We start from the raw sequence: 24,001 nt of genomic DNA on the forward strand, positions 1-24,001 counted from the left end.
GAATCACCTCTTAGGAACATATATGTCTTTTAAGGGCCTCGCAGAAGCCACAAAGCAAATGCGGGTTGGGATCCAGTTCTAACACAGTGCTACAGAGCTTCAGCCCCTTTGGGGAAGAGGCCCTGGATATTCAGCCTCAGGGTGCTCCCTGGCTCTGCCTTTATCCTGGGGCCCAGTTTTCATCCAGCTTTTTTTTTTTCCTGTACTTTCTGTTGTGGATGCTTCAGAAGCTCTTGTAGAAGCTTTGTAGTGACCTGAGAGTAGCAGTTGGGGGGGAGTCCATGGATGCTCCAGGGTCTTTCCCAGGAACATGAAGGGAGCAGTTTAACTTAACACTGGTCCCTCATGGTTCTCATGGTGCACACTGGGTGAACACCTTTTGCTAGAGCAGCAGTAAGATGCAGGATTCTCAGAAGCTCCTACAGATTCTCTGGATTGCTTCTTGGCTCCCATCAGGTTTGAATGCTGGAAGTAGAAAATAGTTCCTCTGACTGGTTTTCCTCTCTGATTCCTTTTCAGGATGTTTGCACTGCAGTGCTGATCACTGCCTACACATCCCTGTCCTGGAAGGACACCTTGTCCTGCCAAAGAACCACAACACAACTTTGTTGGCCACTGCTCAAACAGGTACCTCTGGGAGGAAGAAAGGATTAGTTCTGGCAGGGTTGGAAGAGGAAGCTCTAAATGTTGTGAGAATTGTGGCTGCTTCATCCCTGGGAACCTTCTCCCTCAGGAAGAGCAAGCTGTTGCAGAAAGGTGGTTATGTACCACCAGTATCTTGCTTCAGTGCTAACAGTGCTTCTTCCCCAGGTGCTTCCAGGAAACCTCCTTCCTGATGCTGTGTCCTGGTTTTTCACAAGTGTGCTCAAGGGCTTGCAGGTACATGGGCAGCACGATGGCTGCATGGCAGCTCTTGTCCACCTGGCTTTCCAGATCTACGAGGCCTTGGTGAGAAATTCTGTTCTTCATCCAAATGTGAGGTTGAGGAATGTGAGGGGAATGGTGAAAAGTGATCCCATGCCTAGTGGGTAGGGGCAGAGCAGTTAATGACCCCAGTGAGGGCCAGGCTGTTACTCTAGCAGAGCTGTTAATGGTACTTCTCCATGCAGCGCCCTCGCTATGGTGAGCTGAAGGCAGTGATGGAGCAGATCCCAGACATCCAGCTGGACTCTTTGGAGCAGTTTGATTCAAAGCTTCTCAACCCAACACTGCAAAAAGTGGCAGACAAGCGCCGGAAGGATCACTTCAAGCGCCTCATCTCAGGTTGCATTGGGGTAAGTGACAGCCTGGAGGAAAGTTTCACAGCTCTATGCTGCAGAAGTGATGGGGTGGCCAGGCCTGCCTTCTCACCAACCACCCCCCTTCCCAGCCAGGAGGCTGTTGCAGCATGTTCTTAGTGTTTGTTCTTAGTGCCTCTCTTCACTCTGGAGGTCCTGAGCAGCCCCTCCAGCAATGGCCTCTCACTGAGAGGCAGCGGGTACCTTGCACAAGGGTGCAGGGGCAAACGGTGTTAAAATGTTTGGTTGAAGCTGCTGGGTGGGCATTGGACTTCTGTGAGGATGGTGGTGGTGGAGCCTTTGACATTGAATTGGAAGCTGAGGAGCTGGTATTCTAAAGGTTAGCTCAGTGCCCTGGCACTTGGGAAAGGCCAGGCCTGAAATTCCTCAAAATGCAAGCACAGGGTCCAGGCCTAGGGATTGCTCAGAACCTGGGGTCTGCCTCTTGTGCAAGCAAGTTGCCCCTGAGCTGCGTGGGGGTATGAAGACAGTAATGATTGATGCCTGCCTGTCTGTCCTTTGCAGAAGCCCATCGGGGAGCAGTTCCGCAAGGAGGTTCATATCCGGAACCTTCCGTCTCTCTTCAAAAAGGTGAAGCCATCACTGGAGACAGATGTGCTAGAAAACGAGGATGGAGAGGGTTTCAATGTACTCTTTGAACCCTGAGCCTGGGATGCTGCAACCATCTCCTCCCCTACCTTATAATTTGTCTCTCCTCATAGTAAGCACATTAGATTCTCCTTGTCACTGCCTCCACAAGCATTGTCTGAATAAAGCCCCTTACGGGTCCTGTCCCCTTCTCTTCCATACACTGGGATGGGGCCTGCGGTGGCACTTGAACCAGTCAATATTAAGCTCTTCTCGTGACTCCTTCCCCTCCATTGGATGAGCATCTTTAGACCTCTGCTTCTCTGCAAGGTGGGAGCTGAGTCCATAGACCTCATTAGGGTAAAGCCTGTCATCGTGTAGCCTCGGGTCACTCTTGCTCCACCTCTTCAGCCCTTGGGGTTTAGGATTAATGCAAAAGGCAGAGTAGTGTGCCATGTGAAAAGGGGCTACCCTAATCTAATCTTCCTCTGGGTGCTAGTAGCCAGGCTTTGTAGGGAACACATCGGACACTCCTGTCATGCTTATCAGCACTTGTCCCTAGCGGACTGGAATTCTGCTGAATCCGTTTCCCTCCAGGATGCTGAGCCTTGGGCTGAGGGCTGCGTGCCAGGAAGCCTAGCAGTGCTCTAGGATCTCCTGTGAGATCAGCCTTTCTAAGGTGCAGCTGCTCTCTAGAAAGAGGCAGACACTGTCATATATATACATATGTATGTATAGATATGATCATACAGCTTGTTCTACCCAGAGCCAAATGGAAGGCTTTTACTTTGTGCCAGCCTTTCTTGGACAAATCTCAGGGGGAGCAGGACATTTTTTTTTCTTTATTTTTTTTTCTTCTTTTTTCCATGCCCTGCAGACTAGAACTTGGCCAGCGCAGGGTAAATAAAATCTGGACCAATACCTAAGCACCTGCAATCCAAAAGGGATCTCCTTGCCCTGTTGCAGTGGAAGTGACAGTAGCCCCTGTTTTTACCCAGTCTGGTACTTCCCAGAGAATTGCATGGTGGGGCAGGAGGGGTAGGCTTTATACTGCAGTTTACAGGGGGGAGTCAGGTCAGAAACTGGGTTTTAGATGTGGTGGGACTCTAATGAAGCCACTCCAGTCTGCAAAGCTGGTTCTTCTTACATGACAAATACTACACAATCTATCCTAGAGTTAGCACGGGAGCTAGGAGGGTCTGTCCAGAGCTAGCTGCCAGTTTTGCCATCCAGGAGACAAAACAAGTAATAAAACTGTGGTAGGTGGAGAAGTGATGTCTCCACATGGACAGACTGGACAAAAAGGCTGGGGTTGGGAGGTGTGGGAGTGCAGATAGGAAGAGCAGGCCTTGGGCATCCACTCACCCTCCTGCCCCTGCTGTTCCACCAGCACCCTCCACTTTATTCCTAGCCTCAAACTTTTTTAAACTCTGAGCTAACATGGCTCCTGGCTCTAGCAAAGGCTGGGTGTATTTATTGTGTTGTGATATTTTTAACATTCTGTGACTTCATGCTAGACACAAGGGGTTTTTGTAAAATGGATTTTAAACCTTTTTTGTAGGAATGTTTAAATCCGAAGCTGTCTCTGAACTGGTTGTGTTACACCTGAATGTCAGTAAAGCTATTCCAGTTTCATACACATGGTGTCATGTTTCATTTTTATTCTTTTATCTGTTTTGGTAAGATCTGAGGCCTCTGGTCTGACCAGACTGCCTGCCTGGAGAGTTCTCAGCATTCCTTATTCCAGTTACCAAAAAGGAGGCAACTTTGCTGGTGGTTAGTAAACTGTCAGGGAGGGGATGAACCATTCCAGGCTATATAGTTTAATTAGGTGACTGCTAGTTTATTTTGATTCGAGGTCCTAGCTTACAGCTTGAGGGGTATGTGCTGTCAAAGCAAAACCCTTAGGCTTTTCAAGGGTCTGTCCCATAAGCATGTGAAGCAGTGGCAGAGAGAAGTAGAGAGAGAGACAAAGATAACATGTGATAGACACGTGCAGCATATGCCTGGGTCTGCAGTATGGCATGGGACAGGTTGGGGTGTGTACCTCCTCCCTACAGCATGTTCACCCTAACAGGATGTTTACACTCTAAGCAATTCTACCCCAAGGAAACAAAACTTTCATTCTACTTACTTGCTGAGGTCTAGCACTATAGTGTGCTTTGACTTCAGCAACTGGGACACACCAATACTCCAATACATTTTCAACTCTTAACACTCAACCATGTTGCTCAAACCATGCCCCATCTAACCTGGCCTTGAACACTTCCAGGGATGGGGCATTCACAGCTCTGGGCAACCTGCGACAACTTACCGCTACCCTCATTGTAAAAAATATAAATATCTAATGTTCAATATAAGTCTACCTTCTCAAGTTCAAAACTGTTGGCCCTTAGCCTGTCACTACAGACCCTGGTAAAGTCTTTCCTCATGCCCCCTTGATATACTGAAAGGCCAGAATAGGGTCTCCCTGGAGCTTTTTTGTTCTCCAGGCTGAACAATCCCAGCTCTCTTCATAGGAGAAGTGCTCCAGTCCTCTTGATAGTACAGCCTTTTCTCTACCATATTAACTATCCCTGAGCTGGTGTGAAACACCACAAAACAGCCATGCTCTGATAGCAACTCGTTAAACCTCACTGACCTGCTGTGAAGTGCTTTACTATGCTGCCCTGTCAGTCATCCTCACTGCACACCATCTAAAATAAATGATGTTACTCATCTTTAGACATGCTGCCACTTTCTTCTCCATGTATTATGGTTTCACAATTGTGAATGGCACAGGAGACAGCTTTAAAAAAAAAAAAAAAAAGCCTTTATTTTAGTGCATCTTCTCAGTGCGTTTCATTACCAACCAAAAAATCCAAAGAGATAGTCCTTGGCTAGCAAGCCCCTAACAAGCCTCCTGCCTATGGAAGAGGAATCCCCCCTAGAGGCAGGTGCAGGAAGCCCAGAAGAGCAGTGCAGGTTTCTGCTTTCCCAGCTACAGCCTGGTCACTCCATAGACACAGAGTCCAGCTCATTGAGGAAACGCTGACACTTTCCCATCAGAATCTTGATGGCTTCACTCACCAGCACATCTGGAGGCAAGATACCCGTCGACTCCACAGAAACTGCACAGAGACACAGACACAAGTCAGCAGAGCCACCAGGCAGCCTCAGCCTCCGTGCACCTGGCTCCATGCTGCTGTCCCTCACCTTCCCTTACACCCCACAGCAACAAGCCAGATCTTCACAGCCAGAGAGGCAGCTTCCTTTGCCAGCAGAAAGCACCAACAGATTCCATCCCAAAGCAAGTAGTTACCCACCGCATTCTGAATGTATGGATGCTGAGGGTGGGAAGAGGCACAGAGCCAGCCACATATGCTGGCCAGTCACTGCTTGTTCACACAAACCATGTCAGCACTCTGGAAAACGGGGCACTTACAGATGTAATGGTTCCGTACTCTTGCCAGGCGCACAAGGTTTTTCAGACCCTCATGTCGGAAAACTTCTCTGCTGAACGTGTCCAGCCGTGCATTGGCTACTCTTGCCACCTTTTTTCCTAAAGGGAAGATGAAACAAGATGGGCAAATTGCAGCAGGTGGGTGTCTTATGGTCACAGCACGTGCTTGCTTCAAACAGGCACTCCCCCCTCACCAAAGGCTGGGAGACACCAATATCAAGAATTACCCAACATGAAACTCCAACCTGGCAGGAAAACCAAACACTAAGCCTACATGCACCTCTGGAAGGACACAAGAAGTTTCCACACTCAGCTGCTTTTCCAGCTCACTAGCAAGCTCACTACCCAGCGTCACAACTGAACAGCACTGGAAGCTACAGTCAGCAGCTGCAGAGCTCTGTAGACAGGTATCCAATTTATTTCAGGGACATCCCTGTTCATCACCCAACACATCTGCGCGCTGCAGCCACTCATCCATAAAACCAGGCTCAGAAGAGCAGGAGCCATTGATAAGCAAGGCAACAGCACAATGCGGTTTTGTCTCTCCAAAGTTTGGCTCTAAGCTCCAATCGGTCTCTACTAAATCTTGCAAGGAACAAGGCACTTAGCACAGGAAAAAAGTACCATTGATATTCTGGATCTCAATGACTCCAGGAGTAAAGCACTTCTGCAATGTCTCAGCTGCCTCATCCTCAACAGGCTGCAGGAGAGTAATGTCAGGAAGCAGTCGATAGCTGGCTGTGGCCACAGGAGAAAACTTGGCGTGATCCTTACCTATATGAAGAGTTAAGAGTCAGGGATGAGAGAAGGCCTCAGGGAACAAGGATGCTGGGGCCTAAAGTTCCAGGGGAAAAGCCAGTTCTCCATCCCTCCCCATCACACTGCAGTGCCCTAGGCCAAGCACTCACATTCCTTGTCCCACTGCCCCAGGAGCCAGGACTCACCTATACCCTTGACACAGTGCATAAGCACATCTATTTCCTGTCCGGGTCGCAACAGTGCGATGAGGATGTCATCATGAACAGGTCGGAAGTCAGCATCTGGAAAAAGGTCTGTCTGATTCCCCAAGGGCACCCATGTCATGTGTTTACTGTACACTGCAAAGAGAAGCCACAAGCATCAGCCAGCTGCTGCCTCAGAGCAGGTCACTCACTTGTACAGGACTGGAGATAGCAAAAAGTAAGTTTAGCAGAACGAAATCAACTCTCCCTGTAAGCACATAAATTTGAGAAAACAGTCCAAGACCTGTCTTCCAAGACCAAAAAGAAAAAACAGCACCTATTTTTAGGAGCAATCTCACCTTTATGATTGATATATAGTTCATCAGGATCAGATGATTCCTTGGCAGCCTGAGGGTTTCGTTTGCATTTGATTTTCAGCTGAAACTGCAGAGTATCAATTTCAGTGCCTTCCTGATCTCCTGGGAAGAAGCATACGAAATCACACTTCTGCTCAGTTTACACAACCCTGATTTCCTACTTTGAGAGAAACCTTCAATATTTCTACTCTATTGAAGATTCTCACCTTGGTTTCTGTACTCAAAGAGCCGAGGGTCAGCTCGGATAGGGATGAGGCCCAGCCGATGAGCCAGAATTTCATCCTGCACAATGGATGTGTTGTTGTACACAAAGACCTTCTCTACAGCCATCGTTGGCACCTCAGGGAGACAAGAGATCAAGTCAGCCTAAGACAATAGTCGAACTACATGCCAAGAGATCATCAAGCTCAAGTGCCCCTCCTCTCCCACAAATAACTGCCATGCAGACTAGATACATCCCATCTATTCCCATCCCCATTTTTTACACAATCAATCGCAAGAGGTGAAGGGCAGGAGAAAGGACTTTGGGGCATCCTCAACCTTTTAGTACTTGGCAGCATTATGTGGCTTCTGTTGGGTTGGCAACACAGCTGTGTCGAAAAGGCTGACCTGCATGCACTACCAACAGCACCTAGAACCAGAAAGCGGTATGGCCCATGCTGCTAAAGCCCTAATTCACTTTGGGCTCCTGGCACACATGCGGAACGAGTGTGTGCTTTTCCAAACTCCGCAGCTGTCTGCAAGGGCTGGCAAAGCTGGACATTCCATGCTCCCTATCAAGCAAGTCGTAGGCGGGCACCCCGAGGTGAGCGCCGGTACCTCGGCGAGCAGAATGCGGCGGAAGGCGTTGGCGATGGCGGCGTCGATGCCCACCATGTCGAACTCCAGGGTGTCCTCTTCCTCACGGATCACGTCCACGCGGAATGCCTGCGGGAGCCGAGCACGGCGGGTCAGCCGGCCGCTGGGCTTGATCCCGCACACCCACAGACAGCCCCCGGCCGCAGGGCCCGATCTCGTACACCCACAGACAGCCCCCGGCCGCAGGGCTTGATCCCGCACACCCACAGACAGCCCCGGCCGCAGGGCCCGACCCCGCACACCCACAGACAGCCCCGGCCGCAGGGCCCGACCCCGCACACCCACAGACAGCCCCGGCCGCAGGGCCCGACCCCGCACACCCACAGACAGCCCCGGCCGCAGGGCCCGACCTCGCACACCCACCGAAAGCCCCGGCGGCTGGCGCCGCTCACCCACCTCCTCGAAGCGCCGCTGGTCCCAGGCGTCGTCGTAGCCGGGGTAGTTCCCGGGGAAGTCGGTGGTGTGGACCTGCGAGAACAGGGCACAGGCGGGGCCGTGAGGGGCTGCGGGCGCCGGCCGCCCCCCGTCCCGCCCCGCCGGGTTCGCTCACGTTGCGGACGCCGAACTCGCCGAGCACCACGCGGTCCCGCATCTCATCCGTGCCCCGCCGGGCCGCCATGAGAGCGATGGGCGGTGCTCCCGGGCCCTGCCCGCGGCTCCGCGGCAGCCGTCACATCCGGCTCCCGCCCATCCGGGCCAGCGCGGCGGGGCCGGGACGGGCACCATGGCCGCGCCGGGGGCGGCGGGCGGCGGCAGAAGCGGTGCCCCCGCCGCCGAATGGGGCGGCTTCGAGGATAACATGCAGGTGGGGCCGGGCCGGGGGCGGCGGCGGGGCGGCGGGGCCGGGCCGAGCGGGTGCTGACACCGTGTCTGCCCCGGCGCAGGGTGGCGGCTCCGCCGTCATCGACATGGAGAACATGGACGACACGTCGGGCTCCAGCTTCGAGGACATGGGGGAGATGCACCAGCGCATGAAGGAGGAGGAGGAGGAGGAGGAGGCGGAGGGCGAGGCGGGCGCCGGCGAGGAGGAGGACGGGGAGTTCCTGGGCATGAAGGGGCTGCGGGGGCAGCTGGGCCGGCAGGTCGCTGACCAGGTGAGCGCTGTCTCCCGGCCGTCCCCGGCCCCGGGGTCCATGCCCGCCCGCCCGGCCGCTGCCCGCTCCCTTCTCTCCGCAGATGTGGCAGGTGGGGAAGAGACAAGCGTCCAGGGCCTTCAGCCTCTACGCCAACATCGACATCCTCCGGCCCTACTTCGATGTGGAGCCCGTCCAAGTGCGAGCCAGGTGGGCAGCCCCGGCGCGGGGAGGCAGCGGCTCCGTGCCTGCGGAAGTCTGGCTGTCAGCTCCGAGCCTGCAAGCAGCAGTGGGCTGGCAGCCCTGCAGGAAGACTCACATATGGGCAAACACATTGTGCGTTCTCCTGCTCGCCTTAGTGATGTCCTGTGATTGGGCTGGCAGCCCTGTCACCTGGCATTGCTGCTCAGGGCAGGAGAAGGGGCTCGTTCTGTACTTGGCTGCCTTGTGTGGCTTCTGTTGGGTTTGCAACACAGTTGTGTCCAACAAGGCAAAGTCTTGTGAGCCTTTATGAGGAAAGTTACCTTTCCTTCTTGCTGTTATGTCAATGATCTCTCATCCCTGAGTGGGTTCCTAAACATTTTCATTGAATCTGCCCCTCCTCAGCAAAGTTAACTCACTGACAGTAAGGTTTTCTTTCTTTAGTGACCTTGACTCACCCTTTAGAGAGAAACCTCTGTCCCTCAAGGCCTGTCAACACAATAGCAAACACTGGTAATGGGTATATGGTATCTTTTACTTATGAAGCATTTTGTTAACTATCCTGTTGTTCTTCCTGCTCCTGTTGTCATTCCCGATTTTCCTGTGATGCAGACTGCTGGAGTCCATGATTCCTGTGAAGATGATTAATTTCCCACAGGTGAGTTCCCTTTTGCTGAATCAGACTCCATGGCCAAGTGACTGTCCCACAGACACCTTGTAAAACTTACCATTATCCATGTTATTAAGGACTGAGTTTGTTAGGTGTTCTTCTCCTGGAAAACGTTGGTAACTCCTTTCCATGGTTGTTCCAAACCTCAGTATGCTGTCACCTGACCTCAGGTGATAAGCTGGGTGATAAACTCCATCCAGTGCACTTCTCACATCGCCTGTGATGGGGACCCTGATATTCAGGGGCTCTAACCAAACTTTCCCTCCTCTGTCTCCTCCTGTAGAAGATTGCAGGCGAGCTGTATGGACCCCTCATGCTGGTTTTCACACTGGTGGCCATTCTTTTGCATGGAATGAAGACCTCAGACACCATCATTGTATGTCGAGTTTCAGTGATAAGTGGTGGTTTCACTGGGCTCTGGGTTGCTGTACTGACACTAGAAAAGGAGAGGAAACCTCTTCTATAACTGAATAAGCATCTTGCTGAAAAGCAGGTAGATTTGAGGATGTTGGTTTGGGGGTGGGAGGAAAGATGTTCCAGAAACTCTTGACACTCTACTGCTGGGAGAGCTTGGAGTATAGGTCCTGTGGCCCCCTGAATGCTGCTGGCCACCTATTTGATAATTCCTACAAAGTGTCTGGGACTCTCAGGGGTTAATTTGGGTGCTGGCAGGTCACTCCTTTGAGTTCTCATCCTGACACTGTCTCCACAGAGGGAAGGCACACTGATGGGCACAGCCATTGGCACCTGCTTTGGTTACTGGCTGGGCGTCTCATCTTTCATGTATTTCCTGGCATATCTGTGCAATGCCCAAATCACGATGGTGCAGATGCTGTCACTGTTGGTATGTACTCACAGAGCTGCCCTATGATGCACATTGGCTGTACGGTGTTCCAGAACAAGTTTTTCTGTACAAAGAACAGGAAAAGTCTTTGTAAACTGCTGGTAACTGCACTGGGACAACCTGGAATTCCAGGATATTCTTCTGACCTGCCCCATCCCAGGCACAGTGATAGTACAAAGAGGCAGTTCCTTCGTGCAGGTCTCCTGCTTTGCACTTCCTCATTTGAGAACCTGGTGGTAAAAAGCCTGGACACTCCAATTTCTCTGGGATTGGAGGATCTTTCCTCTGTTTCCCATGTTGTCGCAATCTCTGACATGCCTGTGAATCCTTCAGACAGATTATCTATGTGTGAGCTGCTGTTGTTGTTCTGGTTGACTGTTGGGCAGTGAATGAGTGGTTTGTGAGGCTTTGCCGTGGTGAAGTGTTGCAGGAATAGGCTGTTGATGCTCTACATCAATGGCCCTTTGTGTGGGACTGGTGCTTGTAACATGGACATTTTTGTTTTGTCAGGGCTACGGTCTTTTCGGACACTGCATCACTCTCTTTGTCACCTATAACATCCACTTCCACTCCCTCTTCTATATCTTCTGGTTGGTCGTTGGTGGACTCTCTACACTACGAATGGTAAGGGACAGGTAGCCTGGGATTCTCCTCCCTGGGACAAAAAAAGGGAGGGAAGTGGTGTTTGCTTTCTGTTCCTTGGCCTTGGTGGTTCATTTCACAGCCAGTCGAACTGCTGTGGAGAAAATTATGCTCCTGTGTAATTTGGCCGCTGGTGTATGGAGGTGCTGCTTGGATTAATATCCTCACCCATTCTAACAGCTGCAGGAGGTTCATTTATTCCCTTACAGCCCTTGCTGCTGTGGAGAGCCATGCCTGAGCATCCTGAACTCTTGGCAAGACTGGGCAAGGTTCACCTACACAAAACAGTGCCAAATTACTCCAAATCTGTTGGTGAAAACTGCAAAAAAGACTTAGTGCAGTATTCCTGCAGATTCTCGCTGCCTGACCTGTTCTTCCATGTGTTCCTGACTGCAGTGCCAGAGGCTCAGGTAGCAGGTGCCCTGTCTCTGATCACCTCCTGTCTCCTAGGTTGCTGTGTTGGTGTCACGCACCGTGGGACATACCCAGCGGCTCATCCTGTGTGGGACGCTTGCTGCTCTGCATATGCTTTTCCTCCTCTATCTGCACTTTGCTTATCACAAGGTGGTAGAAGGTAAGCAAGGGAGATACAAAGACATCCTGTTAGATCTGGGGGAAGAGAAGTTGTTTTTTCTCTCTCTGAGAGAAAGGATGGACAGTTGAATCTGTCCTTAGGGCATCTGCGCCAGTTTCTAACTCTAAAATCACTACCACTAGCTTTTTAGAAAAAGCTGTTCAAGTAGGGCAGCAGGTAAACATTGGGGTAGTTACTGTGCACTGAGTTTTAGCACTTCAGACCCAATTTGTGAGGCAGGACCCTAATTATTTCCCCACAAGTGAAGTGTAACAGCGCTGAATGTTCTTGCATGCAGATGTTCAGCCCCTTTCTAAATATTGTTGAAGTCAGGTTGCTTTTCTCTGATTAGGAAATGTGTTATAAGTGTTTTTCCTTCTTTGTGTAACATCTTTTTGTATCTTGTGTTGTATAGCAAAAATAGCAGAAGCAGTATCTTCCCCAGCTGGTACTGTTAACCAGGCCATGCATGTTCACGTCTTCCTTCTATCTCTTCTTTTTTTCTCCCAACAAAGTCTTAACCTTCTTAAAAAAAAAACAAAGCAAAATTCTTCTCCCACCCCATCTCTAGAGAGTTTCCAGATTCCTAAATATCCCTAAATATGCAATTCTGCAAGTCTCTTCTATGAGTTTAGGCAGCCAGACCCATTTGTGATATTTCTGATAAATCTGCATAATTAGCTTAATAGTATTACAAGTCCTTTTGGATATAAATCTTGTCTTTCCTGAATCTGTTCTTATGGCAAAGGTTCTGATCTGCAGCTTTTTGGCAGATTAAATAGAATAAAATATACTCCAAGCAATTTTCCTCAAAGCACTCCAAAACTGATTATCAGTCTTAAAAGGGTAATTGACAGAGACTTGAGAACAATTGCATTGGTCTGTGTATTTCCTGCCAAGCATGGTCTGTTTGCATTGCAGTGACAAAAATTCCACATTGCAGCACAGCTGCAGCTCCTGATGTGAGTCTGCAAGTGTATCTCAGGATGAAAGTGAGTCTTGGTCTAAGAGTGATATCTGTGCTGGGATGGAGTAGAAACAGGATTTTATCAATTTCCCTCAGCAGCACAACATCTCTGGCAGTACCTGCATTCAGGTCAAATGGCAGGGGACTGGATCTGACACCCTCAAAGCAAAAGGGTCTGTGTTCCTTTTGGGAACATGCAGTTTTTCTGCCCCGAGCACAAGCTCTGATGTGTACCCTGTGGTCTCTGGATGGGAGTGTTTACTCCTGTTCAGTCTTTGGGGCTAGATGTCTCCTCCCATTGCCTGCAAGAGCTTTGCCTGTTCTGGGCCTTGCCACCCTCAACCACTACCTGGACAGAGAGAAAAGCAAGAAGAAATGTGCCATCTACTATCATCTGAACTAACTCTTGCCTCTCCCCCCTTTTTTCTGTTCTCCAGGTATCCTGGACACATTGGAAGGACCCAACATGCCGCCCTTCCAGAGAGTTGCCCGAGACATTCCAGTTGTTTCCAATGCTGTACTGAACACAACAGCCAAAGCCATTGCATTGACCCTCTAGTTTTACAGACTTGGACTTGCTTCCTTCACTACTTTTGGGGCTGCACAGGGCCACAGTAACCTGCTGCCTGTTAGGAACAGGACAGAACAGCAAGAAGACAACTTGGTTTTGTTTTCCTGGACCTGTCCTCTGTGTTATGGTTGTGGGCAGCTGAGTGGACTCAGCAGAGGTGAGTCACACCTCAGTGACTCAGAAGAGCTGTACTCTTCCCCCATCCAGGTGTGGGCTATCTTGAGTAGAGTGGTTCTGTTGCCTGCATGTTTAGCTGGGATTTCCCAGCACAGTTTGTTCCTTAGCCCTCTTTCCGCTTGCTGATGTAACTCCAGGAGTATCTGCCCTGTTCCTGTCCTGAAGAGGGAAGAATTAAATTGATGTTGGTGCTGAGTGATGTCTTATGCTTGAGCCTGCTTGTCTAATGGGAGCATGGTGTTTGGGTCTCTGCGCCTTCATCTGTCCTGTCCTAGACTCAAAGCAGGATCTTTTGCAATTTTCTGCTGTCCTTCTTCAAACGTTCTGTGATACATGTCCTGTTTTGGGCACCTTTTTCAAAGGCTTAGTAGTTCAAAAGGCACAAAAACTTCACTTTCTCTGGTGATTTTCAGGAACAGCACAGTGTTTAACCACATGCTCTTTCTTGTCATGTTCCCTGTTGATCCCTCTCTCTTCACTTGGTCCAAGCTGCTAGCTCACCTCAGCATCCCTTCTGCACTGTATGTCAGGAATGTATCTGTCCCCATGCTTTCACTGTACCTTTTGTTCCTGCCACCCTTCTGCCCATGTTGCTCTGTGAGATAAGCAGGGCAGCATGTTTGTGCATGGTTTTCAGTGGATATTTCTATTAGGACACCAGTTCAGCCCACCCTTGTGCTGCTGGCCCTCACGTCTCCCAGCCATGGGACTGTCACCTCTGGGAGGAGTGGCATTCTGTTCCCCAGACATCCATTCTGCTGTGTGCTGCCTGGCTTTTCAAGTTGAGTCTAGCCCTTTGTTTGAAAAGACTTTTGGGGCCTTGAGGGTCTCTGGCAAGCTTTTCTCTAGTGTTTCCATTTAACAAAGGGAGAAATAGCAAAGTGTGTAATGGAAATAGAGTGGCTATATTAATCTCCAGTGTACTGATGCAGGAAATCTCCAGTAAGGATGGGTAAGCAAAACAGCCCAGTCTAGGCTTACCTGCACTGCAGTAACTCAAAACTGAGTAGTTCAGCCTTCCCTCACTGCTCCCACTTCTGTTGGTCTGCTTTCATCTTTTCTCTCCCTGTGGTTCTGGATGTCTGGGGAGAGGAGCCACCCCTCAGAGAAAGTCATCTTTAAACTCAGGCATTAAAAAACTCCCAGGATATGGCCCTTTCTTGGTGTGCCCACAAGTGCACAAGGCAGTATGTCAGAACTGCACTCTTTGGTCCCTTGTTGATATTAATGGGAGAGGATGCAGCTGTAGTGGCATTCAGACTAGTGCCAAGGTGCAATGAAAGAGAGGAAGATAGTGCCAACTACTGTAATCAGGTTTTTCATCTGCTTCAGTTGAAAAAAAAGTCACTGGACAGGACTTGATTATTTTCAGTCACAGACCTACTTTCCACTATTTGCTTATTCCCACATTCATAATTTGTTCCCTTTTCAAGAGCAAAAAGCTTCTCTGCTAACAATCACATGTGTAACAGACAGGTTCCCTCATTCTCTTCTCCCCTCCTGACTCCTTTCCTTGGGAAACATTTTGGCTGAAGAACAGCACTCAGAGCAAGCTACTTGGGGGAATTGTTAATTATTTTGGCTAGTAGTCTCCATGGGGCTTTTTGGACCAATTTAACCACTTTAAGCTCCTAGAATTTCATTACTTCAAAACTTGACAAAATGGAAATGATAGTTTGTAATGCTGCTTCTGGTATTTCCCTCTTTATATCTCCATGGGAGGTTTGTTTCTAATTCCAAGTTCTTGCCTTGGCAGCCTAGAAAGGATCTCTTTCTCTTGGTACAAATTCTGGAAGTACTGACAGGGGGGGAAGCAAAGGAGAAACAATTGTCACTGGAGTAAGTTCAGCTGAGAAGAAAAAAATCATTCTGCACCAAACTTGTACCATTGCTGATTTATGACACAATTGGAGAACAGCTGTACTCCCTCCTGTATTGAGCCACTCGGCTGAACCAGAGGGATGAAGCTGTGCCCCGTGTTTTCACTCAAAGCACAGAGGAGAGCAGTAAGCAAACTCCTCATGCTTCCCCTGAGCAGCTTGTGTGTTGTGTCAGCTGGGGACATGATCAGGGTGACAACCAACCACCCTCTTGGAACCTGTGGGGCTTGCTCTGCTCCAGTTCTTCAGCCCTGATTAATTCTTTGTGCAGCAGCAGCTGGAAGCTGAACTGTTCTTTACTGCCAGAAATTCAGTACTCGGCTGAGAGCTTCAGCATTGCCTTTCACTGACAGAGAAGGACATGTTTTTTCAGAGAAATGCATGCATGCTGCAGTTCCAGGGAGCATGCTGAGCACGCAGGCTTAATGAAGTCCTTGTGGGAGGGCATCTCAGTGCTTACTCAAGTCCTCTAGTAAGCAGAACAAGCCTTACAACCCTATCGTGCAATACTATCTCTGTCTTTGTTTCCTGCCACAGCTCTTGCAGCAAATCTCAAATAATTTTCACCCTTCTCCCTTGCAGCAAATCTGAAATAACCCACTCATCATTTCCCCCTTTTGAATAAAGGTAGCTCTGTGTAAGCCCCTCTATTAAATATGGAACGAACATTCAAAGCTGTCAGACTAGAAAGAGAAAGCTGTGTATTAAAGCTGAAAATTAATATTAAAGCATCTATGACCTCCTCTTATATTAAAGCATCTATGACCTCCTCTTCTCCTATGCAGTACCTGAGTGTCCAACTCATCTTACAGTCCATCCTTTTTGCACTAATGGTCACCTCAGTTGTGATTTTGGGTTACAGGTAGCCTCTTTCTTCTCCCATTTGTTTCCTATGTCTACTCTCACTGTAGTTGCTGTTCATCCACTGTTTTTCTCTGTTTGTGTGTTAACTGTCAATGGTATCATTCTTTCTGCCCCCAGTAGGTAACCAATAAATTACCTTCCTCATACGTGCTGGGTAACTGCACATGACAAGGAAGAAATACCTAGTTCTACACAAAATAGCATTGCCAAAGTCCCCTCTGCATAGTCCTGCATTAGGTTTGGTGAGCCAAAGCTTTGGACCGTTAGCTTCTGTGCCACTTTTTCAATGAATTGAGCATTAAGTAGGTGGGATACTTGTCTCCTCAATGTGCTCTGGCTCCTGACAACAGGCAGTGAAGAAGCACTAGAGCATCTTCATCAATGTTTCAGGACTGCTGCTGCAATGGAAGTGGGACATGTCCCAAGGGCTCTCCTCCAAGCACCTCTCTAATAATAGTCTGTTTAAAAAAGCGTGAGTTGAGTAGTGCCTGGATGTAATTGAGAGGTGAGTCTGAGTGTAGCCTTCTAGTTGACCTGCATGGAGTAGAAGCAGCTGGGATTTTCTTGGCTACCCCCTGCCTATAACTCTGAAACCCAATTTTCTGTCCCTCACCATCCTGCAATATGTAGGATCACATACTCACCTGTGTCTTTTAATGTGACCTTAGAGATGAGCTGCTGCTTTTCGGAAAGCCACAATACCACAGCTGTACCACGTCTGGTTGCTTGCAGCTGCTGCTCATATTGCAGCACAGATTAATTGCGAGGCCAGTGATCTGTTCTTGGTGTATCTTGCAGAACAGTATCAAGGTCATGCATCTCTGTGCAACAGGGAAAGAAAGAGGAGTCTGTGTAGGTACTCTAGAGAACAGCGATGGATTGCTCAAAGGGGATGGGGATACCCACATTGGGAGTTTAAGCCAAAGTCTTAAAGCTGCTGCTCCCCTTACCTACCCAGGACCTAACATGCATCTTCTGCTCAGGTGATCTGCTCCTCCATTTCAATGGAGGAGAAGTGCTCCATGTCCCCCTCCACACCCTATTTTTCTCTTCCCTTTCCACCCCCTCTCCTGGGCCCTGGCCTGCAAACCAAGCAGAGGAGCCTGGTTTTGTCCCAGTGTTACCCACTGGGCTGGAATTCATTTGAGCACTGCTATATGCAGCAGCCAGATTAGTTACGTGCAGAAAGCTGCCTACTTAGGCGGTTTAACCTAATTTCCACATCAGTGCCTTCCTTTTTCAGCTCAGTGAAGTTGAAAACGCAGGGGCCCTGCTTCCTATTTCTCTCCAAGTACAGGATTACTCAATGGGGAGAGAGCGGACAAATCCCTATGATCCATACCTGTGAATTAGCAGGAGGTGGGGTGTGCCCCGTATACCTCAGGTCAGGCTGAGGGCAGAGGCTGTGTGCTCAGGGATAAGGAAGTTTGTGGCCCTTCCCCAGCCCTCCAACTTTCACCTCCAAGCAGCTGCCTCCAAGAACTGGCTCTTGCATGCTCTGGGCCACGCGGAGCTGATCAGACTGACCTCACTACTAAGTCATGGGTCGAGGATTCAGGTTTAGTGAGTTTAAGTATTAAAAGCAACCGAAGCCATGGAACACCACAGTTTCTCGGACCAAGCACCCAGAGTGCACCATGGCCCAATGGCTTGGGCCCCTTTCCCCAGGTGGGAGCAGGGCTGGCACGGAGAGCCTTTCCCAGGTGCTTCTCACACCCTCCCTCCCCTCCTGCATCCCCAGTGTCGGGGACCCAGCCCGGCCGGCCCTGGCCCCGCCATCGCCTCAGGGCAGCGGGCAGGTGCCAGCGGGCGCTGCCGTCGCCCCTCGCGGGCTTTGAGTGGCGTCGGGGCCCAAGGTGCCGGGCGGGATGCCAGGGTGGGATGAGGGATGCCGGACCCCCCTGCACGCCTGCTCCGTTGCGCCGGGAGGCGCCGGCCGAGCGGGGAGGAGGGCTTGGAGCGGCGGCCGGGGGAAGGCGGGGCGGCCCGGCAGGTGCGGGCGGAGCGGGGCGGGGATCCGCGGCGCTGCCCGGCCCCCGCCCGGCGCTGCGGGGCGGCGCGACCCTGCGTCCCGGTGCGGATCAGCCCCCGCCGATGGCTGCCCTGGGTCACACCGCCCCGCCGGGCGGAGCGGGGCGGCCCGGCGGCCGCCGGTGAGGCAGCGCGGTGCCGCCCCCGGGGCCGCGGTGGGCCGGGCCGGGACTGCCCGGCAGCGGCGGCGGCGGCAGCGGCGGCGCCCGCCCCGGCCCGCAGCGCACAGCGCGGCTCTCCCCCGGCGCCCGGGCTGCGCGGCCCCGGGATCGGCGGCGCTCCGAGCCGGGGGAAGATGCTGCCGGGGTCTATCCAGATCTCCGGGGAGACGCTGTCGGGGGCGGAGATCCGAGACATCTGCGAGAGCCTGCGGGAGAACTCGGTGCGGCTGCTGTCGCTGCGGGGCTGCCAGCTCTCCGAGCGGGACTTCGGGCACGTCTGCCGCGGGGTGGCCGAGTCCCGCTCCCTCGCCCAGCTCAACCTCAACCTGGGCATCGTCTCCAACATCAACCGCGTCAAGCAGCTGGCCGAGGCCCTGAAGACGAACCGCTCCGTTCAGTCCCTCTTGTGAGTACAGTGCGGCGGGGCTGCCGAGGGCGTCCCGGTCCTCTCCCGGGCGGGGACGGCTCTTTCGGGGGACTATCAGCTCGGGGCCCGTCCCTGAATTTGAGTCTTGTCGGAGGGAAAATGCCCTTGATGCTGCGGAGGATAAGCCCCTGCCCATCACCTGGCTGGGAGGGAGCCACCTCTGCCCCCGCCGGCTGGGCACGGCCCTGCCTCTCAGTCTCGGTCCTCCAGCCCCGGTGGTGGGGCTGCCCCTTCAACGCTGGCATCCCCTGCACCCCTCTACCCGGCCGGGAGAGCAGGGCCACCGTAGCGGCCAACAGACCCTAGCGACAGAGGCTTTCCAAAGCTTTTTGCCCACTTGGGGTTAGTATTTGTCATCCACCTCATTTTGTCTGCTTCTTCCTCCCTGTCAGGTTAGTTAGCCCCCAGGAAGAAGGCTCCGTAGTAATTTTCCCTTTTACCTGCACAGCCTCCATGGGAGTCCCCTGACAGATGCAGGCTTGGCCCTCCTCAACCCTGCTCTCTCCATCCACCCCTCGCTGGTGGCTCTGGATCTAGGAGACTGCATGCTGGGTGATGAAGGCATCAACCTTATCTGTGGGCTCCTGCCGCCTGATGGGGCCAAGTCTGGTAAGCACCAGGGGCTGTGGGCTGCTCAATGACTGGTGGAGCTTTCACGTAGATCAGAGATGCAGCACTAAATCCTCAGTCCTGGAGGAGGCAGGCTCTATGGTTTGCCAGGGTTAAGGATTTCTTTCCCCTAACTTAAGAAAAGCAGATAAGCCAAGCAATAGACGAGTGGTTCCCTTGGGCAGGTTTGGGGTTTCTGCTACTGATCTGTCCTGCTGGCAGTTTGGAGCTCAGGGACTAACAGGTTGCTTCTGGTTCATGTCAGCAGCATTTGAAATTGGAAGAGAGGACAGCTTGGAATTGGAATTTATTATTTTGCATTTGTGTGTTGATAATCACTGTAGATAAATATACTGTGCACCCCTACCTCAGCACTTAGCTTTATTATCAGTGCCTGGGAGTTGTCCCTGCTTGTGGTGCACTCCATGAGTGTGTAGCTCATGGTCACAGCCTTCGTGCCAAGACTCAGGTCTTTGCAGGGAATGATCTTTAGTGGTGTGAGGGCAGTAACCCACTCAAGCTGAGAGCTGGCATGTGCTGAGGTAATACCACTCCTTTCTTCTGACTCTCAAAGTGCTTTCCACCTTTTCCCAGCACCTTCTCCTCTGTGTGTGCACAATGCCACTGATGCTGTTATCTCTGCTGGCCACCTCTCTCAGGGGCAGGCTTCAGAGCCTACTGTCCCTCTTATCCTCTCTCCAGCCTGTCACCTCATGCCACCTTCTTTGCCCAGTCAGTTGTCTCACACACCCCTTGGTTTCCATTGTGTTTTCCATTGTGCTTGCTATCTAGGATAAGCAGGATGCAGGTAGGGAGGGCAGATAAATGGGGCAGTTGCAGCACAGTTAAATGAAGGGCCACAGCTGAAGGCTGAAATATTTCACTGATCACTGAAATACGTCATGACAGTTGTCAGAGCAAACCAAGCCCTTAAGCCCCACAGAGCACAGGGAACACAACCCTGTTCTGGTGAGCTGAACAAGTCCTCCTGTGACTGCTTTGGGGACCCTAAGGCTCTGGTTTGGCTTCTCTCTCTTCTCCAGGCCTCAAAGAGCTAACACTGAGCGCCAACCCAGGCATCACAAGTAAAGGCTGGGGACGCCTAGCCATTGCAGTGGCTCACAGCTCACAGCTCCGCGTGCTGAACCTGGACTACAACCCCCTAGGTAAGGGGGGGGCTGGGGAGGAGGAGCACTCCTGCCTCTGAGCATTTGTGTGACCTGCACCAGTGGGGGGCCAAGGACCAAGCTCTGGAAAGGCGGTAGAGCATCAACAGCAGGATGGGGCAGTTCCTTGCATAGGTGCCTTCTGATCCCCAGCAGCAAGTTCAGCCTGCCAGGCACCTTCACCTCTAGGAGAAGCCACGGTCACTGCTCTGCTTGTGTGAGGTGGCCACATGCCCTGCGGGGAGGTGCAGAAAGGAGGCTGTGCCTTGCCCACTCCACCGCCTTTGTCGTCACGTTTGACCCTCCATGTCTCCCTTTTTCCTGAAGCCCTGGGCGCTGAAGCTGGCTTGGCAGATGCAGTATGTCCCCGCGCTCCCCCCTTCATCTTACTGGGGGAGCAGGGAGGAGGAGGAGGAGAGCCTGGCACTCGTTGCCATAGAAACAAACTCTCTCCTGCTCTGCTGCAAGGTGGTGAGGAGGAGATCGGGCCATGCCTGAGCATCAGGATGACACTCCCCTCCTCAACCTGTCTGCCAGCAGAGCCTCCCCCAGGCCCTCTTCTCTAACCAGGTACCTCCTCTTGGACAGGAAAAGCCCCAGGTGGTACTTGACAGCAGGCTGGGTTTTGTTCCAAGAGAAGGTATCGCGGTTGTATGGCATCTTGACACTCGACAGAGAATGTCAGAACACATTCTGGAGTTTTGTCTCTTCACCAACATCAATCTTCAATGCTCCTCATCCTGCTGCATCCCCCATCAAAGTCTACTCCCTTTCCAGGGAGGCAGTCTGCCAGCTGGTGCAGAGTCCTCTGTCTGACTACAGCCTTTCCCTAGGCTGAAGTATTAAGCTCCTATTCTGTGTCTAGGATGCCCTTACAGGGACTGTTAAAGGCCCTTGCCTCCTTGAGTAGGAAGGAGATTTGGGAAGATATGGTTCTTTGGGGAATAAAACCAATCTCATGGTGTTCCTTTGTGTTCCCTCGATAATCAGTTACTGCTCCCATTATCACAAAATGGTGCACCTCTCCTTGTCTCTTTTCTCAGTTAACAGCTTTTTTCCCACAATGAGGTAACAGATTTGGAAGGTTGTCTCAGAGGGTGTTCCCATGGCAGCCTCAGGCGCATGAGGGCATGTGGCATTTCATGAGGGAAGGCAGGCTCTGCTGACAGCCCTGGTGTGCTCCTCCCACAGGTGACCAGGTAGCCGGGATGCTCGCTGTTGCTGTGGCCTCCAGTCGAACCCTCGAAGTGCTGGACTTGGAGGGAACAGGACTTACCAACCAGTCAGCTCAGGTGAGTAATTCACAGTTACTCTACAGCATCACCAACACCTCAAGGGTCCAGGTCTGGGGTGTCTGCAGTGGCTCCAGGACTCACACCTGCCTCCAATCACACGCTGGAATCCACATGCACCCCTTTCCCTTCCTGCACCCAGGGGGGTTCTTGCTTTCCCCTGTCTGTTTTCTTGGAAGAAATGAGGTTGGATTTTTGGCTGAGAATCAGAACTAAATCTCTGTGGACAAATGCAGGCCAAGGTTCAGTTGCACACTCTCCTGTCAGATCTCCAGCTTCTAGTGGTAAGAGGGAATAGACCTAGATATGTGACAGCAACAGTGCAGAGCGGTCCCTTCTTCTTTTGACAGAGCCAGAAAATCTAAACTCTCCTCTTCCCACAGGAAGATGGGAAATTTTCAGTCTCTGATAAAGCCTGATGAAGGGAGGTCAAGGGAAGGTAGAAGTAAGGAGAGGAGGGCTGGAGTTTGCAGGGAGACAAAGCACTGACACTCTTTCTGCTCAGCTTGTCAACCTGTTTATCTTACTCTCCCCCTAGACCTTGCTGGACATGGTAGAGAATTACCCCACAGCCCTACGGACACTTATCCTGGCAGAGAACAACATTAGTCCTGAGCTGCAGCAGCAGATCTCTGATCTTCTCTCAGAGGGCGAGGAAGAGGAGGAGACAGAGGTCCATGAAGTCACAGCCAGGGAGAAGAACCCCTGGATCTGCCAGAACAGTAAGAGCTCTTGGAGTTGGGCTGGGGGGCAGGAGCTGAGAGGCTCCTGGGGTGTCTTGGGTGTTTCCAGTGGCACTGGCCTCTTGCAGTGGGATGTGCCTGTCCCTTTTCCCATGAACTGGAATGCATACAACCTCCATGGAATACATACAACCTCCAGGCACGACCTTCATGTTAAACAGCATTGGGCTGCGCCTCTCTTGGAAAGGCAGCCTCCAAGGACAATGCGGCTGCTGCAAAGAGTGGAAACGGTACCTCTGAGGCTTTTTCCTGATGCTGCAGAACGAAATCTGAAAGTCTTAAAACTCAAGGGCAGGAATATTAAAGATCTTGGGAGCCTTTGCCAGATATCCTAGCCAAAACTTGTGTCATTCCTCACTGTTTCCAGAACCTCTTTGCAATCCGCACAGCATCAGCTGTTCCTATCTCTACGTCCCAAACATGCGAGGGGTTAGCCAGGTGCCACTGTCTGTCTGTTGCTTGTAATGGAAAAAAGGTGTATTACAGAGATAGAAGTAGCCTGTTCTGTGTAGTTTGCATATATGATATTGTATTTTGTCATGCCTACCTTGTGATCCAGCTGGTTTGAGGGTTTGCTTTTTTTTTTAACCTTCATTTGTCCTTCACCCCTCACAATTCTCATATCAGACTACCAGTAGACAAACACAACCAATCCTTAAGCCTCAAAACATCTGGATCCTCATCTATTAAACTCATAAAAATAATTTAGTGATAGTTTGGCCAAGTTTTGGGTCTTGCTTCCAGAAATTGATTCCTGAAATAGAGATTCTCCTGCAGTAGTTTTCCATGTGCAGGACCGCTACTAGAGATCTCCTCCCACCCACCCAGGAAAAAACAGGAGTTTTTTTTTCCGTTTCAAAAGGCTTCTGGATGGGAAACTGGTACCCTGCTAAGTTTCTTACTTGCTATGCAGGCCCATTCTCCTTGCAGTTGATTCACTTGCTGTGGGGAGAGTCGCAGTGTTCCTGGCTGTGGCTCTGAGCCATGGCAGAGCCAGCAAGCTGCCCTCACCTCCCCGAGGCAGGCAGGGGAGGGCTGCACAAACCCTCCATTCATGCAGTGCAGAAAGTCAGTACTTCCAGGCCTCTGCTGCTGTAACATGGCTGCTTGCCCACAGCTTTCCCTGATTTTGAGAAGGCACCACCACCACCGTGTGTGGCGTTGGCTGGCTTGCAGCCTGAAGCCTGCCCCACCTGGATACTGTTTCTCTACTGAGAAACACTCGATGAATGCAGATTTAAAGGCCTGTGCAGGGTCGGGTAAGGGCACGGCTGGGCCAGTGCAACCAGGATCACCTGCATGTCGGGGGTACTCAGACCTGATGTTCCTCTGGCCTTCTGCTGCTCTCTGTGCTTTCTCCCCCTCCGCAAATCGATTCTGTTCTGCTGTGTAGCCAGAGCAGGCCTAGCTCCTACCTAATCTCCCACTTCTCTCAGCAGTTTTCTTCCCACCCTGCTCTGTTCTAATTCCTCATCCTCACCTCTGGATCTGGAGCACAGCCCTGCACTCTCCGGCAGCCCGAGCAGCTCATGGTTCTCTCCCTCTCTCCACACAGATTCCAGCTCCCAGATGGTCCTGATGACATCAGGCCTCGGTGACAGCCTCTTAGCAGAAACAGAAATGTAG

At 51.4% G+C, this 24,001-nt stretch overlaps 4 protein-coding genes across 7 annotated transcripts in view; 3 read left to right on the forward strand and 1 right to left on the reverse strand.

Moving 5' to 3' along the window:
- The window catches only part of XPO5 (exportin 5), a 29,720-nt gene extending 26,239 nt beyond the window's left edge, over positions 1 to 3,481 (forward strand). For all 4 annotated transcript variants that reach the window (XM_084203358.1, XM_084203359.1, XM_084203360.1 and 1 more), the window contains 4 exons: positions 520 to 627; positions 811 to 948; positions 1,110 to 1,274; positions 1,803 to 3,481. In XM_084203358.1, coding sequence (XP_084059484.1) covers positions 520 to 627; positions 811 to 948; positions 1,110 to 1,274; positions 1,803 to 1,943 — 552 coding nt within the window. In that variant the 3' untranslated portion in view covers positions 1,944 to 3,481. The remainder of the gene's footprint in view (positions 1 to 519; positions 628 to 810; positions 949 to 1,109; positions 1,275 to 1,802) is intronic.
- A 1,173-nt stretch (positions 3,482 to 4,654) lies between these two features.
- POLR1C (RNA polymerase I and III subunit C) lies at positions 4,655 to 8,134 on the reverse strand. Its single transcript, XM_084202171.1, has 9 exons — positions 8,034 to 8,134; positions 7,880 to 7,951; positions 7,445 to 7,552; positions 6,832 to 6,964; positions 6,608 to 6,727; positions 6,252 to 6,404; positions 5,932 to 6,081; positions 5,290 to 5,406; positions 4,655 to 4,975 (listed from the first exon to the last, which is right to left on the reverse strand). Exons 1-9 carry the CDS (start codon positions 8,100 to 8,102, stop codon positions 4,857 to 4,859), a joined length of 1,041 nt encoding a protein of 346 aa, XP_084058297.1. The 5' UTR covers positions 8,103 to 8,134; the 3' UTR covers positions 4,655 to 4,856.
- Positions 8,135 to 8,175: 41 nt separating this feature from the next.
- YIPF3 (Yip1 domain family member 3) lies at positions 8,176 to 15,755 on the forward strand. Its single transcript, XM_084202160.1, has 9 exons — positions 8,176 to 8,288; positions 8,368 to 8,577; positions 8,660 to 8,766; positions 9,370 to 9,415; positions 9,711 to 9,803; positions 10,140 to 10,271; positions 10,782 to 10,895; positions 11,364 to 11,487; positions 12,892 to 15,755. Exons 1-9 carry the CDS (start codon positions 8,208 to 8,210, stop codon positions 13,011 to 13,013), a joined length of 1,029 nt encoding a protein of 342 aa, XP_084058286.1. The 5' UTR covers positions 8,176 to 8,207; the 3' UTR covers positions 13,014 to 15,755.
- A 2,517-nt stretch (positions 15,756 to 18,272) lies between these two features.
- On the forward strand, positions 18,273 to 24,001 carry LRRC73 (leucine rich repeat containing 73; the record flags this gene model as incomplete). The annotated part of the gene is made up of 6 exons (XM_084201617.1): positions 18,273 to 18,544; positions 19,014 to 19,174; positions 20,218 to 20,340; positions 21,532 to 21,632; positions 22,171 to 22,354; positions 23,931 to 24,001. The coding sequence occupies 6 exons, from the start codon at positions 18,273 to 18,275 to the stop codon at positions 23,999 to 24,001; spliced, it is 912 nt and encodes a 303-aa protein (XP_084057743.1).

This window comes from Fringilla coelebs (assembly GCF_963513975.1).
Source record: "Fringilla coelebs genome assembly, chromosome: 3".
In the NCBI taxonomy this organism is placed as follows: Eukaryota; Metazoa; Chordata; class Aves; order Passeriformes; family Fringillidae; genus Fringilla; species Fringilla coelebs.